The sequence below is a fragment of the Camelus ferus genome, chromosome 27 (genome assembly GCF_009834535.1).
Source record: "Camelus ferus isolate YT-003-E chromosome 27, BCGSAC_Cfer_1.0, whole genome shotgun sequence".
Taxonomy (NCBI): domain Eukaryota; kingdom Metazoa; phylum Chordata; class Mammalia; order Artiodactyla; family Camelidae; genus Camelus; species Camelus ferus.
Window position 1 is genome coordinate 2,593,266 of NC_045722.1, and position 23,037 is coordinate 2,616,302.

The following is a 23,037-nucleotide window of genomic DNA, read 5'->3' on the forward strand; positions in this document are numbered from 1 at the left end:
AACCCAGTCCACTGAGACCTCCAGGAACTACGTGTAGCCCCACAAAGCCAGTTTCCACAGCAGGGAAACCACCCACCAGCCAGCGGAGAGAAAAGATGGAGTTAAAGGATTTGGGGAGAAGGTGGAGTTTAGGGGAGACTTAAATAGAGCAGGGCTGTGATAGTCCGGAAGCAGAGCGCGGCTGTGTGAAGGGGCCACGTCGCAGTCTGGACTGTGAAGTGTGCTCACAGCCCTGAGTCCTTGACAACTGCCACGGGTGAGCCAGGCGTGGGAGTGCTGTCCAGAAACCCCTGATCGGATGTTCTGCGGGGTCGGACACTGAAGCTGCTTCTCTGTTCCAGGACGCCCTAGGTCCTCATCACGAGGGCGTGTGTGACTGTGCGGTCGTGATTTCCTTCATGCACGTGGCGGTCGCCTCCTGCTTCTAGCAGAGTGCTACTTGTGACCCTAAAATGGCTGTTCTTGGAGGGGAGGTTGTCATGGAAGCAAAGGCTGTACCCCTGAGGAGCTGCTGCTTTCTTCAAGAGATGTGTGTGTGAGGGTTCCAGATTTGGAAACCATGAGGTCGTCGACACATGGGAAAGTCCTCCACAGCCTCCTCTCAAGTTTCTATCTTTTTCATAAAAGCACTGACTTAGTGATTTTTGAGAATCCAGTTCAAGTCTTTGGTTCGCCTTGGGGTCGGGAGCCCTTCCTGCCTGGAACCTTCGCTGGTTCCAGGGCGGCTCCACACCTGGAGCGCTGGCTTCTGGAGGCTTTCCCGTGTTTATGAGGAGCTGTGCAGAGCAGGTGGAGTGGGGAGTCATTGTGCCGACTTCTTTTGTAAGCAGTATGAGGGGAAGTTAAATGCCTGCTGAGTGTGTCTTGATAAAAAGCAGGAAGCCACAGATTAATTATGCGTTAAGGCCAAAATCGCTGTAGAGAAGATCTGTTCACGGCACCGAGGAGGGAAGGAGCACGAAATGTGACTCATAGGAGCCCAGGATCAAAATGTGTCGTCACTGAAACGTTCTGCCTTAGGCGGCGGTGCGATGCCCGTTAAAGGAACCAGCTACACCAGAACTAGGTGAGACCAAGGGCGAGTTCTAAAAAGGATAAAAACTCTTGTCGTGTGGCTTGATCTCAAGGGCTTGGGGAGAAGATTCTCTTCCGTTTCATGTCTTTAAAGACAGCCTGGCCCAGCCTTCCCAGGAGGATGGGATGTGGGTCTGTCTGGAGACCGTAAGGCAGGGCGTTGCGGACACAGCGGGACAGGAATAAGAGCTCGCGCCCTGCGCGGGCTCAGCCCCCCGCACTCGCACCCGGCCTGTGTTCGCTGGGTGGGTGCAGCGCCGACCCACCCAGCTGGTCCTGCCACGGTCTCCACCTGTTCCATACCAGGCGTGACAGAGGGACCCCTCTGCTTCCTCCGAGGTTTGCTCCCGGCCAGCGATGGCCTCACACAGCAGGGCAGGGAGGCAGCATGGATGCACAAAACGTTTAGCTCATCTCACGGTCATCAGCGGCACTGATAAGTGTGCCGCGACCAAGAAATCCTGAGCCTGCCGGTGCGTCCAGCCCTTCTGCATGACTCAGGTCCTTCCGCCTTGTGACCTCATTATCCGTCCCCACACAGGCCTTCTCCCAAACTCTTCTCCAGTCCTTCCTGGTAGTGCTCAGCAGACCACACACTTCTGTGCCTCTCGGGTTACACTTTCAGCATCATGACAGCATCACCACAGGGAGGGCCCGTGGCCGGTGTGCAGGAGGCCTGTGCTCTGCCCCGTCACTGCCCAGACCTCTGTCCGTCTGGTCAAACTCGTGGCTTGGCTCGGAGTTCCAGGTCTAGAGTTCTTTTTCCCCTTTCTCCTTATTTTGTCCATCTCTCCACAGTGCCTCACTGATCTCTACACTGTGCCCTGAATTCACTGACTCACCTCATTTAATACCCACTGGTGACCTGTAGTGCGATTCCCTCCTCCAACGTAACATAACTTCTGCTTGATCAACACGCTCAGCATACAAACCGACCAGACTCAGCCCAGATGTTTCCTGCTGCCTGAAGCCCAGCCAGCCCCTGACCTCACCCCCCCCCCATTCCTGCTTGCTAGCAACTCGAGGACTAACTGTGTGGCATGCTTGGACAATGAAGGGAAGGCCAGGTGCCAGTCTGAGTCATAGCCTCCCTCTCTGCAGAAATACGAACTGACCCAAAGAAAGAAACCATTGCGAGTCACTGGAGTCAAGAATTATAGGTATATAATTATATATATTATGATATATAGTGTTTTCTCACCATTGGAGAGATAACAGTGCCTCTGAATATTTCCTTGGCTAATCGCTGAGACGGGACCATGGACAGACGTCCTGCAAAGGCGGTGAGAAGCCTGGGGGAGGCAGACAGTGGCCACGTGCACACGGCCCCAGGTGGGAGCCATCTTCCCAAGGCACGGATCGTTCTCGGGGTAACCTGTCAGCTAACGACACTCAGTTTCCCCTCCTTAGGGCCGAGCGGTTGGCATAGTTACCTTTGCTTTCTAATCCATAAATTCATAAGTAGAAAAATTAAACCCACGTGGTCTGAACAGAAAAGGATGGGCTAAACAATAAAATTTTTACTTGATCCCTTAATAGCTGGGTCTCAAATGAGCGACCTGCAAGCCGTGAACTGCACCTCGTTCATCTTCATAACTCAGTGCAACGCGCTTAATGTTTGTCGCGTGTCATTAAAAGTCTGTTCTTAATGGGAGCAGATATGTCACTGAACAAAATTTAATTCCACGAAAGTTTTTGCTTCCTATTAATTTTACAGCCAGTACTGCTTTTTACTCAGCGAATAATTAGGCTTAATTGGAACGTTATTTTAAATAATGGTCTCCAGTTATAGCTGCATGGTAAATTCTCACTGCCAGAGGAGTTTAAACAGGTGATTGTTTCTGAGTCAAAACTGTCTTATAAACCGTCAGGTTTCTTACTAGAACTTCCCTGTGGCTCAGTGTGTCTCACAAAGTCAGCTTAGAGAAGCACTGAAACACTTTGTGGCTGATGAAATATTAAGAAGCACCTTCAAAGTTATCTCTGTAGTTACAGTTAAAATTACGGCAAGTTGCAAGCTCAGAAACTTTCAATGCTGGCCAGTCAGCAGCAGAGCTGTAGCATAAACGACAGTGCTCTGCCCGCAGGAACCGGGCACCGCCTGGACTGGGGTTGGTGGGTGGAGGTGGGGAGGAGACAGGTTTCTGTACAAAAGCACCGTACTCTTCAGACCAGCGGGTTGCGCGTTCAGCCAGTTACTGTTTCTCGCTTTGAAACACCCATTTGTAATACTTCAGTGTGGCCACCAGGGGGTAGCAGAGAGAGGAAGGCAGAACTGAATGGGCTTTTTTGTTTTAAGTTGAGAGCGAGAAATTCCACTTAACAAATTCTGACTTTTTTTCCAAAATAGACTCTGTCTTATTAAGTATGAAACACTAGGCTGTACTTTTAAAGAAAACAAAAAAACTGAGGCAATTAGTATTTTGTTTAGCAAAGTAATAAAAGAAACATTAGACCTCTGATAAATATTCACTCAACAAACTTTTACTGAGCACTTACTACTCTGCTGTGCCGGGGTTAGTTACAGGGACAAACAAGAGCTAGTCCTGTGCCTGAGAAGTTCACTATCTCATAGGAGGCAGAAATACCCAAATAACTAAAATACCATTAGATCAGTACTTTATTATTTATTAAATACCAATAGATCAGTGCTGTGATTTACAGAAGGGGAAGCCAGCTGCTTTTCTAGCCTCTCTTGAATCTTCTTACTTCTCTGTCCCAACCTGACTGCCTTCAGCACACCTGGCACTTGCAGTGAGTTTGCGGCCTGGACAGCCCCCTCCCTGCCAAGACACATGTGCACAGACCCAACCCTTCCTCTACGATGCAGCTCGACCCCACTGGGACCCGTTCTCTTCAATGTCTCCAGAAAACCTTCAAGGAGTTATTCTGTGTGTTCATTTTATCATCACTCCCCTGCCTGGCGAAATCTCTTGGTGTCCTGAACTCATATGAAAGTTGATTTCATCTGCCTTTGAACATACTCAGACCCTGTCCACAATTACATGATAAGGTCTTTGCAGGCAGGAGCTATCTCTACCCATCTTTGCCCCCGTCCGTGCCTGGGAAAGCCCTTGTGCGGGTGGTGTGTAAGCACAGGAGTGAGGACGTGTGTGTGTGTGTGTGTGTGTGTGTGTGTGTGTGTGTGTGTGTGTGATGGCTCTGCACCTGGGTCTCTGTGCGTTGGCATCCACAGCCTCACATTCAGGTGTGTCCTCCCCGTCCTTGCAGGATCGCAGTACCCGATTTTCCGCTGTGTGCACAGAAACACTCACGAAGAGGTGCCTGAGAGCTACTGTGACTCGAGCACCAAGCCGGCCCCCGAGGAGGAGCCCTGCAACATCTTCCCTTGCCCAGCCTTGTAAGACAGCCTCTCTGTTCCGGTCACCTTTAGCGGGCCACTTTCGGTTGCCTGTGCATAGGGCCCTCGTGGCGCACATGACGTAATTCTTAAGTCAGCCCACTTCTGATTTAGGAGCGGGAGGCTTGGTCTATGCAGTCTGGAGCAATCACGCCTGTCTTTCAGGGTTAACACGAGAGCGCGTGGCCATTAGCTGGTCAGCCTTTGGTAAAGTAGAGCGATTAATTAGGTCTTAGCTGGGCAGGGAAGACAGAGGGAGGTCAGTGCCGCAGGTGAGCTGTGTGCAGAGAGGGGATGATGAAGGTCGCCGGCACACCTGCCTGGAGTCAGTAGGAGAGTCTCAGGCACGAGCTCGGGCTGGTTATTGAATGATTTTTTTTTTAATTTTTTTAAAAACAAGGGGGAAAAGCCCTAACAGGAGTCAAAACCCTAATTCTCAAACTAATAAAATCAAAATTCTCATCTGAAGGCACAGTGAACACACGCTGACGTCTTATTTAAGTAAATGGCAAAGCAGGATGGCGGAGGAGAGGACGTGTGAAGCTGGCGGGAAAAGAGTTAATGGAAAATAAGGAGGGCTCGGATAAGAGTTCTAAGTTAGTTCCGAAGTGGGTCGTGTCCTATAGGGTAATAAAACTAGCCTTTGGAGTTACTCTTTTGACTAGATAGAAATTATTTGTGCCTTCTCGGCTTTTTGTAATTTCATGGAATCTGAGCCCTGATCACTGGTAAACAGCACATGGAGCAAAGCTGCATCCTTTACGGGGCCCCGGCCGTAGGCGGACCGCCGGGCACCGCTCCAGGCTGGGGTCGAGGGCGAGGGCTCTGACGCTCTGAGAGCTGGCTCAGCCTCTCTCCCTGCTGACTGACCCGCCTGTCCCTCTCGCTGTCTCGCTCCCGAGCTAGCTGGGACATTGGGGAGTGGTCCGAGTGCAGCAAGACCTGCGGCCTGGGCACGCAGCACCGCCAGGTCCTGTGCCGCCAGGTGTACGCCAACCACAGCCTGACGGTGCAGCCCTACCGCTGCCAGCACCTGGAGAAGCCGGGCACCACCAGCACCTGCCAGCTCAAGATCTGCAGCGAGTGGCAGATCCGGACAGACTGGACCTCGGTACGCGGGGCAGGGCCGCCCGTGGGAGCTCCCCGTCCAAGACCCACCACCCACTCCTATTTCCCCCACCCCCGAGACCCACCGCCACCCTCCCGTTTCCCCCCTCCAAGACCTTATATGGGAGAACCTGGGGTCTCCAGGAGGACCCACCCTGAGGGTTTCTGGAAGGACTTTCCGGCAAACCATAGGATGTGCTGATCGCCGGACAGACCTAAGGGCTGACTTTCAGGGGGAGCCCCCGGGAGTCATGTGCACACAGGTCTCCTCCCTCTCAGGCAGCGTGGTGGAGTGAAGGCCACCAACCACTGGTAGAGCCAACTCCTCCTTCCGGTCCTGCTCTCCCATTTTACAGATGACAGGACTGAGGCCCAGAGGCTCAAAGTAGGCAAGACATCCAAGAAGGTCTTAGAGAGAAAAGGTGTGAAGTTTCAGGGCCGGGATCTTCCCCAGGTAGCATCGCATGGCAGAGGGCCTGGCCACCCAGGGGTCTCGCCCCAGTCCTGGGTTCAGGGGATGGGTGGTGAGAGTCCCCGGGGGCTGACCCTGCCCGCTGCGCTGACATGCGCTTGCTGGGTTTCAGTGCTCGGTGCCCTGCGGAGTGGGGCAGAGGACTCGGGACGTGAAGTGTGTGAGCAACCTCGGGGACGTGGTTGACGATGAGGAGTGCAACATGAAGCTGCGGCCCAGCGACATCGAGAACTGCGACATGGGGCCCTGCGCCAAGAGCTGGTTCCTCACCGAGTGGAGCGAGAGGGTAAGGACGGCGGCGGGTGGACTGCGGTCTGCGGGGCGGGTGGGCAGCAGCTCCGTGCCACCAGCTGCCCCAAACCACGTGAGGACACACTGCTAGCGCAGAATCCCCAGGGTAACTTCGGACTTGGGGGAAAGGCCCAGAGGTGAAATAGTGCAGGCTTGCTGCCTTCTTATGAAGACCGAGGGCTCCGAGATCCAGGCGTGGGCTGCAACAATCCACTGAATTCTTCCTAACACACTATCCATTTGAATATTAAATAATGAAATTCTAAATAAAGTGAATAATTACCTCACACCTCTCCTACCTACATTTTGGGAGTGCCTGGCGTATGATGGGCGCTCAGCCAGTGGCAGGCGCCTTCCCTGCTTCTTATGAACTCAGAACAGCCCACGGAGTTCTCCTCCCCAGGAGCCTGGCCTCCCTGGGGGCCCCTGATGTCTGGCATCAAGGAGGAACTCGAAGGCATAGATCGTTCATCAGGAGCCCACTGGTTCCCCGTGTACAGGGAAGCCAATAGGGATGGAGTTCATCTATCAAAGACAAAAATCAGATTTACCTCAGGAGAGAGAAGGGTCGTGGAGCTGGCCGGTGGTGATGGCTGCACAACAGTGTGGATGGAAATGCCTCCGACTCAGAGGCTGGGGCAGATTAAAGTGATACATTCCATCTTATGTGCATTTTACCATAGTGAAAACTCGGGGGAAATACTGAGCACAGTTACAGAACATCCCTTGGGGAGAGGGAGGGCGCGGGGGGTGATGAGCTGGGTCCTGCCGTTTTTGGGGGAAGCTGCTGATTGGCTGGCAGTGGGGGTGTTCTGACCGGGGCGGCTGAACCACTCATTCATGAACCATTTCTGGGTTTCTGGGTTCTCCAGAGGACCTTGGAAGTTTAACTGGGATACAGGCATGATTGGCTACCTCTGCCAGTCTGTCCTTAGTGCCTCCCTCTCAGACCAGGTCTGCAAAGTTCCCCTTATCAGAATCCCGCACAGTACTTCCAAACTGTAACGTGCCTACAAGTCACCTGGAAACCTTTTTACAGGGCAGGGTCTGAGACAGCACTGGGAGGTGGGCTCCCGGGGGCCTGAGGCCGCCCTGGAGCAAGGGTAGAGGACCAGCCAAATGCACAGAGCCTTAGGAAACACTGCTGAGCTCGTGGGTCCTGTTCCCCGGGCATCGCTGGGCCAACAGTGCGAGATCTCAAGCTCAGAGGAGTAAACGGTCACCTGCCAGCGGACTCGCACCCACACCGCCACGCCAGTTGATTCCGATTGGCCAGCATCCATTCTAAGCAGTCAGAGCCCACCAGGGACCAGCTACTGAGTGTTCTGAGCGTCCACCCTGCAAGTATGCACATGGGTTTCCACTCGTTTCGTGTCATAAGATGCCCCCGTGGTCCCATCCCTCTCATCAGACAGTAGTGACCCACAGCAGTGGGCACTGCCACTGAGAAAGAAAGGAGGAGCAGACCTGTGTGGCAGCCCTCACGCCACATTCAGAACCATCCTGGAGATTCTCACCCAGTGATCTGGCTTCTTGTGGGTTCCCGACCTCTTGTGGCTTACAGCCCCTGTCCCTTAACCCCAAGACGGTCCTCAGATAGAGACTTCCTGATGCAAAGACCGACCTCTAGGAGGAGCAGCTCACAGTGCCTCCTGTCTCAGGGGTGGACTGCAACGGCCAGCAGATTAGCCATCAGGCAGGCACTGGCCAAAGGGAAACGCACGGAAAGCAGGTGCCAGTCTAAAGGTGTCTGCTGACGCAGACTTCTGCCCCTAAAGCTGAGTGGGGCAGCGTTCACCCCAGTTTTGTTTGGTACCCCTCCTCTCCAAGCTCCCGACCGTGTACAGCAGCTCCTGGCATTGTGGAAGCAGTGCTGGGGTGCGATTCAGAATCACCCGGCTTAGCCAGCACGAGGGAGCCCCGCGGCACCCAGGCACAGGTCTGGTTGCTCTGTCAGAGGTGCACGGGGTGTCGAGACACGTTGTTTCTAGTGCAGCCTGTGCTGTCAGGAGGTTTCCGTTCACACTGAACCGAAGTGTCTCTTGCCGACCCCCTCTCGGGCCCTGTAGAAAATCTGAGTGCGCTCTCCTCGCGCGGCCGCCCTGCAAACACCGAGGGACGCCTTCCACTTCTTATCCAGGCTAAACATCCCCCGTTTCTTCGACTAATTCTTTCGTGTTTCTGGACGCCTGGTCATCCCGAAACTCACTCGTGCTCACGGTAAACTTGATGGATTTAGTGTGTAAGCCAGTGAATGAAAAGAATGATGCCGGCTTTCATTTTCACTATTGGAAAGATTCCTTTTAAAATAATATTCTTTCTTTGGTCATAACGTAACATATGCTATCATAAAAAATATTTAATAATCAGAAAAGCAGACCTGTCATCTCTTCACTAGAAGATAACAATTTAAAGTATTTAAGGTATGCTGCCAAGCTCTTTTCTATTTGTACATACTTGGCGTTTATAGCTTTTTTATACTCATATTTATTTTAAGGATATAAATCATAATATACGTATCCTTTGGTAACCCACTTTTTTCACTTCTGTATTTATTGTAAACATTTTAAGGGTATCGAAAACCTTTCATGCATGACCAGATCTTAATCAGAATAAAATACTTCAGTTTGACTACTAAGATTGAACCAACCCCCTGTTCTTTATTTCCCCTCCAGTAAAGGCTTATAAATTTCACTTTAATGTAAATTTCCTTTGTATTTTCACATAAGTACTTGCTGGATTGGACCCTTTTCTGAAAATTCTAAATAGAGGAAAGAATGAGCACTTTATTCCTCTGTTTAGAGAATATTTTATTATTCTTTTTCGGGAAAGATATTTTAAGCCATGTAAGTTTGGCGCTACGTGGTAAGTGAGTAATTTTGCTTTACCCCCAGGGTAGATTGTTTCTCTAGAACGTTCATGCTAGTTTTAGAGTAGCTGAGTTGGGAGAAGGTGTGGCTGGGTTTGAGGGAGGCACGGGGGCTTTGGGACCACTTCCCCAAGGCCTTAGGTCAGGTTAGAACTTGAGCAAGCTGCTGACTCTCTGACCCTCAGTTTCCTCATCTGTAACGTAGCAGAGCGAGCATGAAAGACACACACCCCTGAAACCACGACGTAGCAGGGGGCGCAGTGAGATGGGCCTTCGAGCTACCAGTTAGCCTGTCGAACGGTTCAGCCCCCCCAGGAATGACCAGCTGGTGGCAGCCGTCCACATTTGCGAGGGGGCTTTGTATAAAAATGACCCCGTTAAGCTTTAGCCTGCACTATGCGGCTGTCCACCCCAGGAGTAAACATGTCCTGAGCGTCTCCAACACGCGAGGCAGGAATGAGACTCAGCCTCCATTTCATGAGCTCACGTGGGAGAGATGAAAGAAGACGACATCAAAGTGTACGAACACTTAAAGATTCAGAGCGTGTCCTGTTGCTCAAGTTAAAATTAATCTCCACCTGATTGAGTTGACATTGGAAACAACCTGAATCTTTTCAAACTTCTAGGGCCCTAGGGGTCTCCTGACTTGTTGACTCACTTGAGGAAACTCCTTGCAGCCACCTTCAGCTGAGGCTGGGCCCTGTCAGGCCTGGGGCATCGTGGACCTTTTTGTTCTGCAAATCATGACAAGTTTAAACACACGTGCAGTTTTTAATCACAACAGAAAAAAAAAAAAAAAGAAATCTTAGCCCTCCAGCCTCAATTTTTTAACAGCCAATTTCTTCTAAGGATGTTTTTCTCCAAAGGAAAAAATAAGTAAAGATACTGAGTTATTTACATTACAGATGATGCGTAAAACTGAAGTTCAGGAATAATCGTTAGAGCCGGATGGTCCCTGAGGGGCAGCTGGGCTGAGTTTAGCGTTTAACGGATGCTGGAGTGAGAGGACAGTCCTTCACCAGAGAGCTGCCTAGGAATTCCAGGCATTTCTGTGTTCCGTCAGCCCAGGAGTTCAGTTGGGAGTCTGGTCCTTTTCTGGCTCCCACAGCGAGTTTGGTCCTTCCCTTAGGCAGATCCTTCAGAGACAGTGTGTGTCACTGCCTCACTTTGAAGGTTGGTCTCTGCTGCCTGGTAGGGACCCCCGTTCCCCTCAGTCCTGCGGAGACGCTTCCTGGGCCAAGCCCAGTGCAGGCAGCTCCCTTCAGTTTACATTTGTTTTGCTTTTCGCTGCAGCTGGCATGATAAAGTGATGTTCCTCTGCCAGGCTCATCCTTGTCGTGTTCTCTCGGTGGGCACTGGCTTGGTCCTTAACATTCTCCCTCTCAGTTAAGCACATGGGGGTGTGGGAAACGTTCCCAGATGCATGCACATGACTTGATTTGGAAAGCAGAAAATTGAGTCAGAAAGTCCATGGGACATTACGTGGAAAGAAATATTCTTAGGATTTGAAAAAATGATAACATAGATTTGACTTACCTTGTGTTCTTTAGGAGAATTTAAATATCTTGAGTGTTTAATATTAAGAAAAGGACCACGTAATACATGTCTGAAGCCAAAACACAACTTTTAGCCTAGAATATTCCAATTACTGTAACAAAGGATATTTTCTAACCTAAGGGACTGATTCATTGTCTCAGATTTCTAATAATGCAGATAGAGTGTAAGTCGTGAAAAGTTTTTCGGAGCCTGTAGGGGAGAAAAAACTTTTCCTGTACCCTCGTATGTTCTGTGCTGGAAGCCTGCGAATTAAGCTGACAAAAGCCAGGTTAATAGGAGAAAAGCATATAAATTTTATTTGGTGTTATTTTTTTTTAACATGGCACAGGGGGCTTCATAGAAAAGAAGTGAAAATCTCAAAGAAGTGTTTAGACTTGAGGACTTATGTACCATTTTTATAATAGACAATAAATTATAAATGACTAGGCAAAGGAAAGGGGCCTAAGCTTCCAGGGGCAGTAAATTGTAGAGTAGTGGATGAGAAGCTGATGGAAGATGAGGGTTATTTCAGTAAGGTTTGTTTGTGCAGACTTACCTTGGCATCAACCCCCCGTCATCAGTAATAAGAATGTTCTCCTCTTCCTGTTACTAAGTGGAAATTTCCCACAGGAAATTTACACCCTGCTTTTAGGCAGCAAAGGGGAGGGCAGAGAACCCTCCCTGCATCTGCTGTTTCTCAACTGCCTTCAGCTCAAAATAATCAACTGCTGGGGAAGGGAGAGCATAGTTCAGGGGCAGAGTGTGTGTTTAGCGTGCGTGAGGTCCTGAGTCCAATCCCCAGTACCTCCATTAAAATAATAATCATCATCAATATGCCAAAGCAGCATGCTTAGGGGTGGCATGCTCTAATGCCTTTTAAGCTATTTGCTCCAGAGAGACTTCCCCCCTGAGGAGTCAGACCCAGCTTCTCAGCGGTCGTGTAATTACTCATCCTGGGCTGTGGTTTTATAAGACTAGACAGCAACGCACAAAAAAGAAAACAGAAGCTTTGATAAGGAAACCGGAGTGTTCGGTCCTCCTCTGCACCTTTTGGGAGTGGCCCCGGGCCCCGCGGGGTCCCCCCTCTCAGGCGCCCTGTCCTGTCCCGCAGTGCTCGGCGGAGTGCGGGGCCGGAGTGCGGACGCGCGCGGTGGTCTGCATGACCAACCACGTCAGCAGCCTGCCACTGGAGGGCTGCGGGAACAACCGGCCGGCGGAGGCCGCCCCCTGCGACAACGGGCCTTGCACGGGCAAGGTGGAGTGGTTTGCCGGGAGCTGGAGCCAGGTGAGTGGCCGGAACGCGGGTGTCTGTCTGCCCCTGGCGAGAGGCAGCAGGGCAGAGGGGCCAGGAAGCGGGGCGCGGTGTTACCGGGGATGCGGGGTCCGTTGCCCGTGACCCTGGAGAAGCCGCTTCTGACGCTCTTGGAGCCTCGTTCGGTCAACGGTACTTACTGAGCACCCACTCTGTCCTCTTCCAAGCCTGTGGGAAAATCCGCGAGCAAAACAAATCTCTCTCCCCGCAGGGAGCTTAGGTCCACTGGGCTTCCTTGTCTATAAAGCGCTGGTAATGACAGCACATATGAGGCGACTTCTAGAAGAAACAAAGTCCTGTGTCCAAAGCATGTGGCACAGTGCCCGGCACACAGTAAACGCACAATAAATCGTAACTTCTACTGCTATTATTTTTGTTCTTAATAAAGCCAATTGTGTCTGTATTTGAGCGTCAAAGGCAGAAATAGATGTGACCCAGCAATTCCACTTCTGGAGCTAAGGTGATTACCTGGGAGAGACAGCTGCACCCCGCTGTTCACAGCAGCATTATTCATGGTAGCCAGGGTATGAAAATAAGCTGTGTGTCCACAGATGAACAGACGAACTGTGGCCTTTGTTCACAGTGGAATATTATTCAGCCTTTAAAAAGGACGTCCTGCCATTTGTAACAACATGGATGGGCCTGGAGGGCATTATGCCAAGTGAAATAAGCCAGACACAGAAGGACACATACTGCAGGGCAAATGCTCACATGCGAAATCTGAAATAACGTCAGACTCAGAGAAGCAGAATAGAATGGTGGTTGCCAGGGGCTGGGGGTGGGGGAAAGGGGAAGAGGCTGGTAAAAGGGTACAAAGCAGTTATGAGACGAGTAAGTTCCGGGGTTCTGATGTGCAACGTGGTGACTGTAGTTTAGGAGGTTAACACTGTACTGTATAATTGACACTAACAGAGTGAAACCTAAGTGCTCTCCCATATACACACAAAACAGGTAAGCCTGTGAGGGGATGGATGTGTTAACTTGATTGTAAGAATCCTTTCCCTGCGACGTAAATCATGTCATCGTGTGTGTACGTTAACTGTATCATTTGTCAGTTTTGTGTCAGTAAAGCTGGGGGAAAGGAGCAGAAATAGACAAAGTGAAGGCTGTTCTTTATAAAGAACCGATAATACTGAACACTTCAGTAAAGCAATGAATGAAGTAACTTAATTGATCAATTAATTTTTTCCTTAGTGTTCCAGAATTGAACATGAGCCCCCAGAGAGCGTTCCCTCTTTGCCCTGTTATGATTACCATCAGTATTTTGAGTTCTTGGGCAATTTAGCATTTGGCTCCCAGGGCTGGCTGGTTCTCCAAAGACTTTTTGGCTGATAATCATGATTTACACATTATCTGGACCTCTGGCTCCATATAGAATTTTATTTCTTTTAAGTAGCTTTAAAAGCAGACCCTGAAAAAAAAAATGGACGCCTTGTCCTTGTAAATTGATACAACCCCTTTGGAAAGCAACTTGGCAATAAAAGTCAAGAACCGTAAAAATGCTCGTTCGCCTTAACCCAGTCACCCCACTCTTGGGACTTCATTTTAAGGAGAAAAAGAGACTTTTTCAACAGAGGTGTTCCTGACAGCAGGGCGGTTGGGGTTATTATGGTCTATCACAGCTCGTTCAAATGTTACGTAGCGACAACAATGACAATTAAGGAGACATGGAAATTATGTGTGGTATAATGGCAGCTGAAAAACAAAACATGAAAATACATGAACCCTGTCTCAGCCACTTCAGAGTATAGTTTTTTATATAAACGACATAGGAAATGTTTTCTTCTCACATTTCCTTTAATGTCTTTATAATACAAGCTGCAAAATATAGAAAATTCAGGAAAAAAAAAAAAAGAGAGAGAGAGAATTCAAGTCCGTCCAGTGCTGCCTGAGTGGGTATCAGAGGGAGACAGACGCGGTGACTGACCCCAGCTCTGCTTCCCTTGGTTCTCTGACGTGGGGCAGGTAATCTAACCCCTCTGAGCTTGTTTCCTCACCCAAACATGAGGGTAATAATGCCAGCCTCCTAGGGTTGTCAATGGGTTTTCATGAGGTGCGGCACAGATAAAGGGTCCCCACTGCCTGGGATGCGGGGAGCACTTACTAAATATCACTGTCCTTTTCTCCGTGCTTGTTGTTTTCTTCTGCCAGTGTTTCTATCTCATTGTTGGCAGCAAAGCACCGAGGATCTAGACCCCAAGGGTGACTCAGAAGTGGAGTGTGTATGGGGCACTGATCGCACCGAGTGGCCCTGGAGACCGAGGCCCCGGGAAGAGCCCTGGGAACCTGTAATGTCGGGTCAGAACAGCGTCCGCACAGGCAGGAGAAGCAGTGCGTTTCACCCGCACGTCCCCCAGGGTCGGAAGCGGAGCGGGATCAGGGCTCGGGGCTTTTTGCCGTGGGCCTCCTGTCGACTGCAGACCTCCTCGGAGAACTGAGAAGCGTGCGAATCCTGGTGAAGGCGGCATTCATTTCTGCTAAGATTAGAAACATAGAATGTATTACCCTGCCATCCAAAGGGTTGGGACGTGGTTGACGGTGGGCAAGGTTTTAGTTCTGACTTTATAAGAAGGTCAGAGCCTGCCGGCACCTCCCTGCCCTCAGAGTTCGATATTATCCCCAAAGAAAATGAAATGCAGCACGCTTATTTATTGAAAGTAAATCTTAAACATGAACTGACTTAAGAGTAGAAAAATAAATATTCCTTCCAGCCGCGTGGTTTGCATGAGAATGGGCCTCTGGAACACCCCACCAGCCTGGTCACAGTGACCAGTCCAGGGTGGACGTGTGGCCCAAGCCGAGCCAAACGGAGTCCTTCGCTGGGACTTTGAATGTGGACTCGGGGAAGAGACCCCCTGGGAAGCCATGAGCACGGGGCCTCGCAGGGGCCGTGCTGCGGGTGCGGAGAAGCCGGCGGGAGAGACAGAGACCCAGCAGGCTTGGGGAGGCCTTCTCTCCTCTGGAGGCAGAGTAGCCGGCTCTCGCTGGTGAGGGTTTCCTCCAGGTCTGTTACTCATGCCCAGGAGCTTTCCTTCTTCCCTGCAGGTTCTGGGTTTGCTTCTCCCTTAGGCCTCCTTAGTTCCTGGGGGCCTTTCACAGCCTTTAACCATAGGGAGCAGCCCTCTCGCCCGCCCCGGCATCTGCATCACGTTTATCCCCAGTGGCGTCTGAGCAGACAGCGCCACTCTCTTCACTCTCGGATCAGTGAGCCACCAAAGTCCGACTGCAGGGATTCTTTAGGTGTCGGAACAGGCCTGGCTGCTGCCACGTCTCAGGGGAAGCGCTCGTCCCTGTTAGACCCCGCGCTGCCTCCTGCGCTTTCCTCCACGAGCCAGCGTTTCATCTGGTGTTTGCGTTATCCTGCTGCTTATTGTTGATTTTCACCTGCAAGACCGCTGTCAGCTTCTTATGCATTTTTTATGTTAAGTCTTTTGAATGTGGGACTATTTTTGTCTTCATTTTTACCCAGTCTACATGTTTCTATTTTTCAAGAGCTGCATTTTAACCGTTCACATTTATTGTAACCACTTATCTGCAGGGACTTTTTCCCGCCACCTTATTTTGTGTCTTCTGTTTGGTTTTCCATTGCCGTGCTTTGCTGGGTTCTTCCCTCTTTCCTTCCACACGTTTGTGTTGGTCAGGTTTCCTTAATTCCTTTTCCCCCTCTAACATTTTGGGAGTTATCATTCCTATTTTTATTCATCTAGTGATAACAGAAGAAAAAAGATTTAGCATATGGTTTAAACTTTGATATTTCTATCAGCGTCGAGGCATCAGTAACCACGTCCTCCCCTAAAAGAAAACAGAAGCCTCAAGTTCTTCTGTTTACGTCCTCTCTCAGTCTGCAGTACATCCACAGCGATGCTGAGGTCATCTGGATTTAGCTCCATATTAATGTTAATTAATTTTATAGAAAATACTAATACTAATTTAAATTTTAAAATGCCTTTTTTCCCCTCCAAAGTTTTCTTAATCAAAATATAATTCAACATCATAAAATTTACCCTGTTAAAGTATGTAATTTAGTGATCTTAATATATTTACAGAGTTGTGCAGTTGTCACCACGATCTGATTCCAGAACACTTTCATCATGCCCAGAAGAAACTCCATCTCCATTTAGTACCCGTAGCTTTTACTGAAGTCTTTGCCAATTTCTGCTTTTGTCTCCTATGCCTTCTTCCTGGTTCTTTTTCATTTTGGGAGAGACCATAATCCAACAAATCTTCCCAAGGATTTGTAAGCCGTGAGTTTTCTGAGCCCCTAAACGTCTGGAAATGTCTTCCCTTTGCTCTTTGACTTGAATGCTCCCAGTAGGGGCAGGTGGCTTTGCCTTTCCGTGGCGCAGTCAGTCTCCTGGTCAGTCTCCTAGCCGATCACTGTCTCACTGCCCCCAGGCCTCCCTCCTGTTCCTCATACCCGCACGTCCACCGCCATCCTCACCTGAAGCACTTGAGCCCCTTCCTCTTTGCTAGAAAGTGCAAAGCACGGAGATTTCTTGCCCTGCATTTTGGACTGTGACTTTCTCCTTCAATTCAATTTCATCCGTCTTTTCACCAAAGATTCCCCGTAATTTCTGGCCCACCAAGGATGAGTGCGCCTTCCTGTTTTTAGATACTGTCTCATGCAACCCATATACCCCCACACACATCCACGCACTGGGTCCTAGACACGCGGATTCTGCCCTTGCTGGGCGTTTACGGTAGGAGGAGCCTGAGACATGCTCATTCACTCCTAATTACCTAGCATCTTCAAGGACTTTCCAAACACGCCGTAAAATCACCTCAGGTCTTCACAGCCTGCAGTTCTGCCAAACACTCAGCAAAGACTCTGACCCTCAGAGCAGTCAGGAGTCTTTCAGAGCAGGTTTCCAAACCGTCCCTGCCCCCACCTTTGCAGGTGAGACAGTAGAGACCTGGGGAGGTGCAGTGTCTTGGCCTAAGATTCCGAACTGTTGAGTGACGATGTCTAGACTAGTTTCCCTGTCTCCTGACTTCAGTCCAAGGTTCTCCTGCCACCGCCAGCACCCCACCACCCCCAGACCCTTTGCACGCACCTCACTCCTGCAAGAGAAGCCAGACCTTTGCCTGGCAGCCTGTTGCTCCCCTCCTGCCTCCAGTTCCTTCACTGTCTGCAGCACTTGAGAGAAATATGAACACAAATATACTTCAAACCAATAGTAAACTAACATTGTGATACGCAGTGTTACACGCAGATGAGAAGGATCACGTGCAGGGAAACCCCACGTAACACACGCCCCACAAACCACGTGGCTGCAACACAGTCTGCCTGTGATGCTGGGATTGGACCAACCTCCAGCATAATTAATTAATTAATTAATTAATGACATGGAAGAAAGTGGGAAAAATAAACTAAGGAGCCTTGTCATTTTCCCGATGTCTGTGAAGATGGCGGAGAAAAAAGGCCCGAAGTGCAATGGCTAACGGAGGTGCTGCTTGTGGCCTGTGCGGCTGACCCAGGGTCTGCGGGCCTAGGCTTGTTTCTTTCCCCTGGCAGTGACGTGGGTTCCCCCCGTCTTTGTTTCGCATGTACCTGCTGTGGAAGCGAGGCTAATATTAAGAGTTGCAGCCGTAGACGTTTTTAACAGGCTTTTCATAAAGGGAGTAGATTCTTTAAAGTCTTTAAAATTATATAGATCACAGCTTGTAAAAATTTTTAATCAAAAAGTATTAAGAGTAAACCAAATGTGAACAAGAAACATTTTTTTACAAAGTAATAGATATGAAACGGAGTAATTTATGAGCAGTTACATGCACCGTATTTCTATAACCTAACAAAACGCACCGAGACGTGGAAATGTCTGACCGGCCTCTTTGTGGCCACGACCCCAGCAAGCTTGGCTCCAGGTTAGGAAGTCAGGCGGTCGGACAGTCAGAGGCTTCCTGCCTTCCAACAGGGGGCGGAGGGCTGACCGCAGGAGGGCTGACGGTGTCTCAAGTCTGTGGTCTTCTTCCGAGCTTCGTGTGTCCCACAGAATTTTCATTTAGCCCTTTATCCACAGGCACGCAGACTCTGGGAAACCAATTCGTTCCCAGTGTCTGCCTCCTAAAAACCCAGCAGATAAACCAGCAAGTCAGTTCACTGATCCACAGTGAGAGGTGTCAGAGTCTACCCGACAAAACCACCAGATCGACTGGCTGGCGTGTTCCTGTGGGAAAGGCTGGGGGGCACCAGGGCACCAGGGTCTCAGCGTCCAGCATCTCAGGCTGCGGAAACTCAGGGCGCCCACTCTCCTTCCAGACACAGAACTGTCGGGAAAACTGGAACCTGCGTGCGGCTTCTCCTCCAGATACGCTTCCCGGCGCCCTGGGGCTCTTCCTCGCTGACTCCATGGTGGAAAGCTCCGGGGAACGTCCCTCAGCGGACAGGAGCCCTGGTCCCCTTTCCCGCATGTGACACCCGTCTCCCTCTGCTACTTTCTGCAGTGTTCCATCGAGTGTGGCAGCGGAACCCAGCAGAGGGAGGTGATCTGTGTTAGGAAGAACGCAGACACCTTTGAAGTGCTGGACCCCCGTGAGTGTTCCTTCCTGGAGAAACCCCCCAGCCAGCAATCCTGCCACCTCAAGCCTTGCGGGGCCAAGTGGTTCAGCACAGAATGGAGCATGGTGAGTCGTGGAGCTCCAGGTAGGGGCTGCATCCGCACATCAGCTTTCCTGCCACTGGCACCCCGGGCCCTCTGCTGGGCACCAGGCGCCGGGCTCAGCCCTCAAGCAGATTCCCTAGTCGGGGCACCCTGGACTCAGCCTGCTTGGTCTGGGGGAGCGTGAGGCTGGGACGGTCCTGATTTCTAAACGGTAGAGGCCATAAAACAGTGACTCGCAGGCTTTTGTGTGCATAAGAATCAGCTGGGATCTTGTTTGCAAAGACCAATCCCGGGTCCAGCCTGGCCAAGGAATTTGCTCCTTGGGTGAGCTGGCTCCAGCTGTAAGACTCCTGCAGAGGACTGATGGCCGAAGGGGTTCAAGGGATGCTGTTGAGAATACAGCATGCATGAAGTGACCTCGTGATAAAACGCACTGGAGGAATTTGTCAGGCCTCCGCACCTGTGTGTGTGTGTGTGTGTGTGTGTGTGTGTGTGTGTGTCTACAGTTTTTAAAATTCCTACAGACAATATGGATTATGGGACTGATCCCGTTTTTCTCTTTGAATTGGCTGCCAGGGAACTCAGAGCCAAAATGGTGGTCCAACTCTAAGAGAGAACTTAGCAGAACTTACAAAGTGGCTTAAAGGTGCTAATGTTCCCCGGCTTCTCTTTCTTTTTCCTACTTTTATCTTCTTCTTACCCCAGCTTCCTAATTTTTTTTTTTTATCTTGTGGTTGTCTAAGTATTTCACAAACCTTCTCAAATCCTTTTTCTAAGGAAGGAGGGGAGCGTGTAAATGAAGAGAGACAGAGACAAAGGCAGAGTTAGTACAGACACAGGTGACTAAGGCAGGAAATGGCAAAGGATGGAAATAGTGATACATCTTTTTTTTTCAAGTGGAAGACTTTATTTTTAAGAAACTTCCTAAAACAGAAAACCTCCTCAGGCCATGTTCCTGGTGACGAGTTAGCACAGCTTCGACACAGGGGGACGGGGGTTCTTTCTGCTTTTTGTCACGAAAGGTCTTCAAGCAGTGGCTGTGGGTGAGCCCAGAGCAAAACCAGAGCCTTTTTCAATATCGTTCAAAGGTGATCGAAGGGATTTGCTTATAAAATACATGAATACAAGCTGAGAATTCCGTTTCCAAACTGTGTATGTCTGCTCTGGTGACAGTGGCCATTTGGGCACGTGGTGACCCACACCTCGGAGGCAAATGGCAACAAGGGAGGTGTTGAGTTTCAAAGGTGCTCTGCCGACTTCTGAGAAATACCATTTAATTATTTTGATGTTGGCCAAGGCCCTTGAGAACACAGGCACAGAGCACCATTTTCTTCTGCCCTTTGGTTTGGAGAGTCTAGAAAAGGCCAGGCTCACCAGGCCACATCAAAGGAGACAAACTCCAACACACCTGCCAGGAAGCCACCCAGATGTCCCTCACCTGGTCAATGGATAAGGAGACCGGTGCATGCATCCAAGCAACGGGCACCACTCGGGAACAGGAACAAGTGAACTGATACTTCCCATGACACAGAGGAGCCTCAAATGCATTTTGCTAAACGAAAGACCCCAAAAGCTATATATTGTGTGATTCCATTTACATAATATTCTATAAAAGGCAGCACTGTAGGGGCAGAGGCCAGACCAGTGATTGCCGGAGGAAGCGGGCTGTGCGAATCTCACTACAAAGAGATAACACGGGGATTTGTTGTGTGTGATGAAACCTTCTGCCTCGTTGGCAGTGGGACACACGTGACTCTGAATTTGTCAAAGCTCACAGAACTGAGCACCACAAAATGTGAATTTTTCTGCATGTAAGTTGAAAATAAATAAGTAAGCCGAAACAAATGTGAAATAAGTAGTTACTATGGTAGCAAAGATGGTGACGAAAGCTGGACATTTTTTAATTTATCTTGTTTTATAAATTTGAGTTTGCAACTAAGTAAATATTTTATATAATTATAAGGCAAACTTTTTTAAAAAGAATCCCTAAAAATGGAAACTGCAATGAAGCAAATTAACCTAAATGTGTATCCAGTTGGTGGCATCAGCACACTTGCACGTGGCTCTAAACCACAGTAATTTGGCTGTCCATCACTAAACACAGAAAGAGCCACAGAAAAACGTTTACATTGTTTGCAATAATCACATTTTTGAGTGACAGCTGCCGTACTGTGTTCTGAGGTGGTTGGGTATATAATGTGTGATCAGGTAAATGAATAATCTGCTTTATGGAACTGGAAGTGTGATAGTGCATATATGATAATATGATGGTATGGCTCTGTTATCCCCAACATCCCTGAGAAATAGGATTCTCAACTTAGGAGAAAGAAGATACAGACAAAAAATAGAAGAGATTTAAGTGAAAATCCTGTTGTTCTGAATTTGGATTAGAAATAACAGTATGAAATCACAAATTAATTTATCTTAAAGAAATTTTTTTCCTGTCTTACCCATTGAAAGAGCCTAGAAACAGTGAGCAAGACAGCAGCAAAGGGCACTCCCATCAGCCAGAATGCGGTTTCACAATACCCCTCTGCACTAAGAGGAGCCGTCCTTCTTAGAGAGTGGCTGGTTCCAGGTCCGGGGCTGCACAGGTAGAGATGAGACTGGGATGTCTTTTCCTACCGGGAAGCAAGGAAGTTCTCAAAGGCAACTGAGTTCACATGCAGAGGACTCAAGAATCAGCTTTTAGGGGCTCCTGCTAGCCACTGACGGGGCATCAATGAGCCTCAGAAAAAATAATAACTCCTGTAGATTGAACGAAATACACTGTGTATGTTTAATCCATCCATTTATTAGAAGCTTATATGATAAAAAAAAAAAAACTAATTAGAGGACCCACCGTTGGTGGATATTCAGGCAGCCTACTCACTTCTGAAACCTGATAAAGAAAGAAAATGATCAAGCATTTACCCTTCTCCCCTAAACAAGCTGTGCCCCTGGGCAAGCAGAGACTACGCGTATGTAAGGAGCAGGGGGGGAGGGCCTTTAGATTCCTGGCTTGTAAAAGAAGAGGTGACGGGTGTTATCACCATTTCTCAAAGCCAAGTGAACTAACCAGTCATGCACCTCCCACTGCAAGCAAGACCGAAGTTTCATCACACACAGCAGATCCCCATGGATCGTTTCAGCCCCGATGAGCTACTGCCCATCACGGGCTGCCAGCCGCCCCCAAAGAGAGACCACCACATGCATCCTGTGAAGTAGTCTCAGCACCAGAAGACCAATCCCGCACCTGTCAGGGCCTCTTCTGGATCCAGCTTCCAGTTTACAGGAAATACAGAAGACAGAGGAATGAGTTAACCTGTTCCATGGGGATGCGGTCAGCAAAATCCGGACTGTGGGTAACTCCACAGGACAAACGACTCAGCTCCTCCAACAAATGAGGTGCAAGGGGAAAAAACACAGCAGAGGGGAACCTGTGGATTAAGAGAGTCATAGAAGGCATATCCAACAACTGCAATGTGCAGACCTGATGTGGGTCCTGATTCAAAAAACAGAAAACTGTATTTAAAAACCAACATGTAAAAAATTGGAAACAGGAGCACCGAATATACATTTGAAGATATGTAGCTATTGTTTTGTTTTGTTGTTTTTGGTTTTTGGTTTTATTTATTTATTTATTTTTGGGCTGGGGGGGCGGTAATTAGGTTTATTTATTTACTTATTTACTTATTTTAATGGAGGTACTGGGGATTGAACCCAGGACCTTGCATATGCTTAGCAGGCACTCTACCCCTGATACAGAACTACTGTTAATTTCTAGGTATAATACTGGTATTGCGGTATTTTTATGAGTCCTTGTCTTTTAGAGCCACAAACTGAAACGTTATGGAAGAAGTGATATGATGTCTCGATTTGCTTCAAAATAACGTGGGGCACGGACCTGGGTGGTGTGTAGGTGGGAACGTGACTGGCCTGGAGCTGGTGGTGTGGAAGCTGGTTGATGGGCGGGGGGAGTTCGTTTTAATACTCCGTCTCCTTTTGGAGATGTCCGCAACTTCCCATTATCCGCCTTCTCCGGTGCGCTGAGCCAGCGGGCCGCGAGAAAGCTGAACCCCCCCCCCCCCCGCCTCCCCGTGCAGTGCTCCAAGAGCTGCCAGGGCGGGTTCCGCGTCCGCGAGGTGCGCTGCCTGTCGGACGACATGACCCTAAGCAGCCTCTGCGACCCTCAGCTGAAGCCAGGAGAGAGAGAAACTTGTAACCCTCAGGACTGTGTCCCTGAAGTTGGTAAGTAGATTCCTCTCCTGGCGTAAAAGACTCGTCTTTCTTAAGCTCCGTCAGGGCCCCTGGTGTGACACGGCCAAAGCCGTCTAGGCCTCTCTGTGACCTTGCGCAGAGTCACGGAGTTCGGGGGCCGAGGGGGGTGGGTCAGCCCCCTTTTGGTGTAAATTTCATGCTTTACGGTGGCTG

General features: G+C 49.5%; 1 protein-coding gene across 1 annotated transcript in view; it reads left to right on the forward strand.

Annotated features, from left to right (window-relative positions):
• Nucleotides 1-23,037, forward strand: part of THSD4 (thrombospondin type 1 domain containing 4) — a 485,342-nt gene that overhangs the window by 455,976 nt on the left and 6,329 nt on the right. The window contains 6 exon segments of the mRNA XM_032469213.1: nucleotides 4,306-4,435; nucleotides 5,342-5,546; nucleotides 6,127-6,300; nucleotides 11,822-11,995; nucleotides 18,467-18,646; nucleotides 22,710-22,854. Coding sequence (XP_032325104.1) covers nucleotides 4,306-4,435; nucleotides 5,342-5,546; nucleotides 6,127-6,300; nucleotides 11,822-11,995; nucleotides 18,467-18,646; nucleotides 22,710-22,854 — 1,008 coding nt within the window.